The sequence below is a fragment of the Rhinolophus ferrumequinum genome, chromosome 5, assembly GCF_004115265.2.
Source record: "Rhinolophus ferrumequinum isolate MPI-CBG mRhiFer1 chromosome 5, mRhiFer1_v1.p, whole genome shotgun sequence".
NCBI classification, from domain to species: Eukaryota; Metazoa; Chordata; class Mammalia; order Chiroptera; family Rhinolophidae; genus Rhinolophus; species Rhinolophus ferrumequinum.
Genome location: NC_046288.1, coordinates 41597123 through 41606755, shown reverse-complemented (window position 1 = coordinate 41606755; position 9633 = coordinate 41597123). Strand labels below are relative to the sequence as shown.

The following is a 9633-nucleotide window of genomic DNA, read 5'->3' as shown; positions in this document are numbered from 1 at the left end:
AGAGAGTAAGTACTTACAAACTCATTAAGATAAAGGGAGTTTTCCTTGTGAACAGTCATATAAATAAATGTTTATTATAACATCAAAATTCATTATCTCTTTCATTTACATATCTTGTACAATTTACAAAGAGTTTCACATCCATTGCCTGACTTAGTGCTCATAACAACCTTTTGAAATAAGTGTAACAGGTACTAGAAGCCACACTTCATAAATTAAAAAAAAAGGAAAAAAAAAAAAAAAACCTGAAGCCTAAAAGGAGTTAAAAATCTGGAGCACATTTTCACGAAAGAAGTTTGGAACCATTCACATGATTGTGATATATTGAAACCTGAAATTTTGCATTATTTTGAGTTACCAAGTAGTTTTTGAATAGCAGTATTTTTAAAGCTTTCATCAATATTCCTTACAATATTGAAATCTTAACTAAGAAACTCTTGCATGAAGGAGGAAGGCAGCAGAAAAAACAACCACTGAAACTCTTTGTGTAGAATATTCCTAATATTAGAACATAAATTGTCAACTAATGACTGGTTGAAAATTAACATTAAAGAAGTTGCACCCAAAACTTCACTCTGTTGATTTTTACCTATGAATTAGAACAAATCTAAAATAATTACCTAAGTGGAAAAAGAGAGAAATGACCAATCATCACTACTAAACCTTGAGAAAATACCCTCAAGTTTTTATGGCTATGGTCATTGCATCTCCGAGTGTCTCTGAACAATCCCAATTTATACTTCCTGTCCCCAAGTAATTATTGATAGCCCCCCATTCACTCTCCAAAGTATTTATAGTAAGGTCACACTCTAGTCTCATATCTTTAAGATCCTCATGTTCCAGTATTTGGGCTTCTTCCCAAATCTAAAAATTACCCTCATTCATGCAAAAGCTGAAAGGTCCATGCTCAGTTCTTAACTGCATATATGATTCTCATATAAAAAAATAGTAGTTTCCAAGAATTACTCCCAGCTACTCCTGGCTTTACTAAAGAGATTAATAGCGAAGAGGGAATCTCAGAGTCTGTTGTGGAACTTTGGGAGTTTAAAAGGGAAATGTGAACCAAGTTTAACTTGGTGAGACTAAAGTGGCAGACAAGTAACTGATTTCACTTTAACAGAGTCCTGAACATAGAGTTCAAAAAGTGAACCTCTCCAAGAGTCCTTCATTCACGTATTGCTTTATTTATTAGTATTTGGACAATGGCTATTGAAGGCAAGTCACTGTGTTAAGCACTGCATCCGTTTGTCTATAGTTTTAGGGACTTTGTGCTGAATTTCCAGCTGGAATTGTAATAATTAGACTTCGTATTTTGTTATTTAACTCAGCCTCTGAATTCCTCTCTAGCACTCTTTAGAATTTCCCTAGTTTGGAATTACTCTACTCAATAATTACAAAGATTACTCCCAAGATCCATATAGGTTAAATTGTTGCTGCTCTTTTTTCTTTTTTCTTTTTTTTTTTTTTTTCATATTACAAGTACGTTTCTTCCTTAGAACAAGCAAATGAATTAGTACCCAAGCTGGATATCATAGTAACAGCATCTTTTACTCAGCAGAAAGTGGACCATCTATTCAGAATATATAATTACTGAAAGATTAAGGCAAAGCCGCAGGTTGTTTCTAAGAAGTGTTTGCTTGCTACATTCTCTGTAGCTTGGCATTTCAATTGAAGTTATCATGTAGTACATGATTACTTGAGGTTTCTGTGTGAAGTATTAAATAATTTTTAATTGTTCTTTTATGTTTAGATTTACACTTTTAGCAAACTCTTTTCAGAATATGTTTTAACACACATGTACCAAAGGTAATACATTCAGATTCTCTCTCTGCAGGAGTTGGAACTTGGCTCTGAATCCGCCAGTTTGATTTAATTCCCCTCATTTTCTGTGAATGTTTACATGTCCTCTGTTTATTTCTCCCCTTTCTTTACTTTTTTGGAATTATTGATTTCCTATCACTCACCAAGCTTTTTCCAAAAGGAATCTTGTGGGGTTTTCTTTTGTTCTAATCATCACTGGTTGAGTGATTACTGTCACTGCCTTTACTGTCACTATCACTGTCACTATCACTTCCATTGTTGCCATTACCGTTGTTGCCATTGTTGTTGCTGCCACTCTCATCACTACTGTCAGATGCACTGTTGCTGTTTTCATCGCTGTCACTGCTGTCACTGTCACTGCTATCACTGCTGTCACTGCTGTCACTACTGTCACTGCTGTCACTGCTTTCACTGCTGTCACTGCTATCGCTGCTGTCACTGCTGTCACTACTATCTGAGTTGCTGTCACTGCTATCGCTGCTGTCACTGCTGTCTGATTTGCTGTCACTGCTATCGCTGCTGTCACTGCTGTCTGATTTGCTGTCACTGCTATCGCTGCTGTCACTGCTGTCACTACTATCTGAGTTGCTGTCACTGCTATCGCTGCTGTCACTGCTGTCGCTGCTGTCACTGCTGTCACTACTGTCTGATTTGCTGTCACTGCTGTCACTGCTGTCTGATTTGCTGTCACTGCTGTCACTGCTGTCTGATTTGCTGTCACTGCTGTCACTGCTGTCTGATTTGCTGTCACTGCTATCACTACTGTCACTGCTGTCACTACTGTCTAATTTGCTGTCACTGCTGTCACTACTGTCACTGCTATCTGATTTGCTGTCACTGCTATCACTGCTGTCACTGCTGTCACTACTGTCACTGCTATCTGATTTACTGTCACTGCTATCACTGCTGCTGCTACTGTCACTGCTATCTGATTTGCTGTCACTGCTGTCACTACTGTCTGATTTGCTGTCACTGCTGTCACTACTGTCACTGCTATCTGATTTACTGTCACTGCTATCACTGCTGCTGCTACTGTCACTGCTATCTGATTTGCTGTCACTGCTGTCACTGCTGTCTGATTTGCTGTCACTGCTATCACTACTGTCACTGCTGTCACTACTGTCTGATTTGCTGTCACTGCTGTCACTACTGTCACTGCTATCTGATTTGCTGTCACTGCTATCACTGCTGTCACTGCTGTCACTACTGTCACTGCTATCTGATTTACTGTCACTGCTATCACTGCTGCTGCTACTGTCACTGCTATCTGATTTGCTGTCACTGCTGTTACTGCTGTCACTGCTATCTGATTTGCTGTCACTACTATCACTGCTGCTGCTGTCACTGCTGTTGCTGCTGTCACTGCTGTCACTACTGTCACTGCTGTTGCTGCTGTCACTGCTATCACTGCTGTCACTGCTGTCACTACTGTCACTGCTATCTGATTTACTGTCACTGCTATCACTGCTGCTGCTACTGTCACTGCTATCTGATTTGCTGTCACTGCTGTCACTACTGTCTGATTTGCTGTCACTGCTGTCACTACTGTCACTGCTATCTGATTTACTGTCACTGCTATCACTGCTGCTGCTACTGTCACTGCTATCTGATTTGCTGTCACTGCTGTCACTGCTGTCTGATTTGCTGTCACTGCTATCACTACTGTCACTGCTGTCACTACTGTCTGATTTGCTGTCACTGCTGTCACTACTGTCACTGCTATCTGATTTGCTGTCACTGCTATCACTGCTGTCACTGCTGTCACTACTGTCACTGCTATCTGATTTACTGTCACTGCTATCACTGCTGCTGCTACTGTCACTGCTATCTGATTTGCTGTCACTGCTGTTACTGCTGTCACTGCTATCTGATTTGCTGTCACTACTATCACTGCTGCTGCTGTCACTGCTGTTGCTGCTGTCACTGCTGTCACTACTGTCACTGCTGTTGCTGCTGTCACTGCTGTCACTACTGTCACTGCTGTCACTGCTATCACTGCTATCACTGCTGTCGCTGCTGTCGCTGCTGTTGCTGCTGTCACTGCTGTCACTGCTGTCGCTGCTGTCACTGCTGTCACTGCTGTCACTACTGTCACTACTGTCACTGCTGTCACTGCTGTCACTACTGTCACTACTGTCACTGCTATCTGATTTGCTGTCACTGCTGTCACTACTGTCACTGCTGTCACTACTATCACTGCTGTCACTACTGTCACTGCTGTCACTACTGTCACTGCTGTCGCTGCTGTCACTACTGTCACTACTGTCACTACTGTCACTGCTATCTGATTTGCTGTCACTGCTGTCACTACTGTCACTACTGTCGCTACTGTCACTGCTGTCATTGCTATCTGATTTACTGTCACTATTGTCGCTGCTATCTGATTTGCTGTCACTGTTGTCACTACTGTCACTGTTGTCTGATTGATCTTTGCTACTGTCTGATTTGCTGTTTTCATCGCTCCCATTGTTACTATTGCCATCACTGTCATTATCATTAGCGTCTGATATGCTATCACTGTCATCATTTCCTTCTCCTTTTGAGTCACTCTCATTGCCATTATCTTTGGATTCATCAGAGTTATAAGAAGCATGTTGTTGGCTACTGCTGTCATTGTCATCTTCAGAATTGGCATCACCATTGCCTTTAGACTCATCACTGCTACTGGGATCATCTCCTTGCATGGATTCATCATCAAACTCATAACTATCATATCCACCACTATTACTGTCACTGCTTGTTTTGCTGTGTTCAACCTTATTTCCAGGTTCTGATTTGGGGGCAGGTCCTTGAATGTTGTCAGCTTCTCCTTGTATCTTGATATTTCCTTTGGTCATTCCACGTTGTCCTTTACTCCCTTTATCTTCATTGACTTTTCCAGCTTCCTTGGTAATATTATCTCTGTTGCCACTGCTGGGACTTTCAATTTCTATTCCCTATGGAAAGATGGAATAAAGAATGGTTAATTAGTGCATGTGGTGATGCAAAATTGCATTGGTCTAAGAAAGACTGACTGGGGAAAGTGACCAGCAAAACAAGAATTCAGCTTCTGGTACTTCAGAAACATCTGTTTGTGGAAATATGCTTTATTCAGTACTTAAAAGTGCTCTAGTGTTTAGATTATATAATAACCCATCCACATTTTTAACCAGTAGGAAGTTTTGTAAACCATTACATGGTGCAGCCATTATTTAGCATAAGACTTTTCTAGAATTGTAACCAAATGTTCAGAAATGTCTGATTTTTAAAATTGTTCCATATCGAAGTCTAGTAAGACTCACTTTCCCATTAAATTTTAAAGTAATTTAGGTGCAAAAATACATAAACACTTTATTTGCGTCGTGATTTATTTGTGGGCTATTGTTAGTGGGTGGAGGGGGAGAATTTAAACTGCCATTGAAAGAAATCAGCTTCACAAACTAACCTTGTCTTGGCTCTTCCCATTAGTACTTGGCTCTGCTTCTTTGATGATTCCATTTTCCACACCATTGTTTTCTCTGTGGTTGGGTTTTTGGATGTCCTTTATCCTTTGGCTATCAGTGTCTTCTGGAATGTGGTCGGAATCCTCCTCACTCTTAGAGGCGTTGTCTCCATCCGTGTCATGGGGATCTTCTTTGTCCTCAGGATCATTATCTTCATTGCTAATTGAATTTTGCCCTAAGCTGTTGTCATCATCATCTCCTTTTCCATGACCCTGACCCTCCTGCCCCTTGCTGTTATTAGTGCCCTCTTTTCCATTTCCTGTTTCTTCACCTTCGTCACCACCAGAGCCCTCATCTTCATCCTCATCTACTCCATCCCCGCTAGGACTCCCATCAGACTTATCCAGGCCAGCATCTTCTCGATTGCCAGCTCCACTTCCCCTTGGTGTCACTCCTGCCTCCTCATTACCATTTCTCTCGCCTTCTCTCTGAGATGTTGTTTCACCAGTATTACCCTCATTTCTACAGGAATTCCCTCTTATTTCGTCTTCGTGGCCTGAACTGTTATTGCTTCCAGCTACTTGATGTTCATCTACTTTGACAACAATGGCATCTTCACTCTGACTTGCATCTCCAACATCCTCATTTGTTGAATTCTTATCAGTATTTCCATTAATATTGCTCCCATTTGCTGCTCCAGTATTGTTGATAATGCTTACTTGTCCCCCGATGCCATTTGCTGTGGTGCTTTCCTCTCTCCCATGTATCCCATCATGACCATATGTGCCCCCATTCTGATCCTCAGGATTCCCCTCTTCATTCCCTAACGTGGAATGTGTATAAAAACTTTTCCTTTCTGCTTCTGCCCCCTCAGAGCCATTTCTCTCTCCTTTGTAACCATCTTCGATGTACTGTGGCCTTCCTATTTCATTCTCGTGCATGGGGACATCACTTTCTTTGGTGGTATCATTGGCATTTAACTCATCCTGGAAAAGAAACAAAAATAAATCATGGATATCATCTTGAAGTAATGCAAACTGAAAAAGAAGAGTGTCAATTTTTGGAAGTTACTGGAATCTAAAAACACCTTAGAAACACATTTTATACCCCATACCTGCATTGGCACTTCCAATTTTGCTAGAAGATTTAAATTCACAGGTTTTTCAACAGCATATCTTGCCAATGGCTTGATTTGAGGAACCTACCAAAGTGAAAATATTGGAAATTGAAAACATTCTTATTTTTTGTACATACGCACACACACACACACACACACACACACACACACACAAACACTTTTCTCTACATGAAGAAAAATCTGTAAAACATAAAGGCCAAAGTATGATCTAATCAGGTAGCAAAAAGAAGTGACATTTTACAGGCTTATGTGGAATTTAAACTGGGCATGCAGATATTTTCCACAATGGTGTTACCAATTTTATTGATAAATTAACCAGACCATTTATCTCAACTATTGAAAGAGAATAGTCTTTATTAAAGAAGAGGAGATAGACATTTGGTGTTTCTGTATAATTAGCCTCTTGCAAGGATAGCACAAGACACGCGCTAGGTATAATCTTGGCCAAAACTCCTAAGAGAATAGTTGTTGTGACAAGAGCTGGTGCAAAATCAAGCTGGTGCAAAATCAATACAGAAGCAAAATCAAGTATTGGCTACTTCTGTGTCCTTCACAAGCACATTTGACATAGTTGAGAAAATTCTCAATTATATAAATAGTAAAGTGTTTGGTATTATGAAAACACATCAAAATATTAACCATAGCAGCTGACTAATAAAATTACAAATGGTTCAATTTTCTTTGTTGGTGTTTATCTGTATATTCCAAATTTTCCACAGTGAGCATATAAAAAATAACTCCCTGAATGAAACATTATTTTTTTCCTATGTTGAAAAAAAGTCTGTTTTTCCCATTTTTCTTTCTTGAAACTTCCTAAACAATTCATTGATATTAGAATGAAATTCATAGTGCATGAACAAAGATGAACAAAGTCTCCATAACTTCTGAGCATTGAATACAAGGTAATCTGATTGAATATTAAAAAGAATAATCCTTCTGACCAGCATGAGTTTTAATTGGAGGAATGGGAGCATGAATTTGGAATCATGTTTGATTTTCTTGAGACCCAGAGATATCTTGTCAACTGTTTTATGCAAATCTAAATGTTTAGGCTCAGCTTATCTGCAAAGTCTTAAGGAAATATACATATATTTTAATTTTTTTTTCAGTTACAGTCAACATTTGATAATATTTTACATTAGTTTCAGATCTACAGCATAGTGGTTAGATATATATTTTTAATATTAGGTGAAAAGAGATAGCAAAGTCAGGAGGTTTTCTGAGGAAGGCATACTTACCGGAATAGCCCATGCTGCTGCCCAAATGCAAACATATATAATTATCTTCATTGTCTTTAGGAATATTAATTAATGGCTATTAAAAAGAAAAAGAGAACAGCACAAGGTTACTTATAAAGCAAGACATGATAACCACAGTAATGTCTTATTTTGGTCTGTAAGCATTTGCCTTTTTCTTGGACAAGGAATGTGTATCCAACATGAGAAGGCGGCTGTCAAGGCTCAGTGTTCTGGAACATACGAAGTGGTCACAGGGACATACAGTGCACCATCATACTCAGCACCAATGTAGCCACCTAGATGTTGTCTGCCTCTGCCAGTAAAGGGGAACCGCCGTGTACGCACAAAGGTATAACCATATCTTTGTCCTTCTTGATGGTAAAAATCTCCCTCTCTTCTGAGACCAAGTATTAGCTAGGTGTGCTATTATTGTGCTTCGAAGGTGAGGCAGGTATCATCCTCACCCCAAAGCCATACATTGGGTTATTCTAGATGTAAGGGAAAGACACAAGGGAGTCTAGGCTAATGGAAAGAACATGGAATTTGGATTCGGAGACCTGGGTTCAAATTCTACCTTTGCTACTTGATGTGTGAGCTTGAGAAATTTGAGTCACTTTATTAAGCCTTTGTTTCCTCTGTCTGGGATAATAATAATGCTTGCACTTCAGGGTTACCTCAGTTATTTTAGCACAAGAATGTTTTCTGAAAAGCCTTCTCTGACTCTATGTCAGAAGGTGTTCAGTATCTCCTTTTACACCCAGCTGCTTCTGCACACCTCACTAGTAGCACATTGCACTGTTTTAAAATAGCCTGATTGCTTATATGTTCCTCTGCCCTACTGAAAGCTCCTGAGACCCAGGAGAATGTCTTGGTGATCGTTGTAGTCTCATACATAGCACAGAAAAAGACATTTCATGAATGTTGTTGATGAATAAATATGTATTAGTATAAGCAATAACTAGCACTGTCCTGGGTATTTAGCAATCTCTTAATAAATGATAGCAATTATTATGTGGGACTTCTAAAAACATGATCCTCTATTCCTGTTAGAATTCACATCCAGAAATGATCTAGTACATATTTTTGGTACATTGGAATAGACGTTATAGTCCATGTGAATCAAAAATTTAAATTCCTAGTTACTGTAAATTTAATTTCCTGATGTAGTGTTACTATTACTATAGAAAGGAAGGGAGAGTTTTATTCCTTTTTCATGAACTCCCACTGGATTTATAGATTATAATACTGCATGTCATAAAGTAGCCTTTATTGAATTTAATGTTGATAGTGGAAATATAATAAAACCTCAGTGAATATCAGCTGCTATAGGATTATTGGCATGTCTTCACAGGAGAGAGGACAGTTCAGAGCTACTCAGAGAAGGGAAAAAGTGATTACTCTTGTAGCTGCTCAGCAGGAAGCCAAGACCTCCTTCCAAAATGCTATAGATTAAAAGTGAGGCTGAGGTGACCTCAGGACAAGTATAACGCAGAGCTCTGGCAACAGATGCTGAAGCGCAGCTGTTCAGCAAGCGAGGGTTACACAGTACTTGGCAGTCCCTAACCAAGACATAGACTCTGCAGAAGGCCAATCTACAGCGCAATTTGGAGGAGCCATGGTCCTCGAAAAGCACCTAGAGTGAAGGCCAAGATTACGTGCAGCCCCTTTGTAGTAAACTGCAGCCCAGTAATCTGCCCACATTTAGCTCCCTTCAGATTCACTCCAGAACAATTGCACGATGTGTGAGGATGCTCACCACTGTTTCCACATGTAGGTAAATGGCTTGAAAGATGACTACAGAAAGGACCTCAATTTTGTCAGTTGGAAAGCAGAGAATTGTGGGAATCCCCTTTCTGATTATGTATTGCCAGAAATAAAATGAGATTTAGCAATTATTTAGTTAATTTGGACAAGTAAATAATAAAATAGTGAAAAGCCTCCTTAAAGCCTTGTTTGAAAGTTCAAGTTAGATTTTTAAAATCTGAGCTATCTAATTTTTTTATTGAAACTAACC

General features: G+C 39.4%; 1 protein-coding gene across 1 annotated transcript; it reads right to left on the bottom strand.

Moving 5' to 3' along the window:
- Positions 1 to 2006: 2006 nt before the first annotated feature.
- DSPP (dentin sialophosphoprotein) lies at positions 2007 to 7670 on the bottom strand. Its single transcript, XM_033105643.1, has 4 exons — positions 7620 to 7670; positions 6358 to 6444; positions 5246 to 6229; positions 2007 to 4757 (listed from the first exon to the last, which is right to left on the bottom strand). The coding sequence occupies exons 1-4, from the start codon at positions 7668 to 7670 to the stop codon at positions 2007 to 2009; spliced, it is 3873 nt and encodes a 1290-aa protein (XP_032961534.1).
- Positions 7671 to 9633: the final 1963 nt, after the last annotated feature.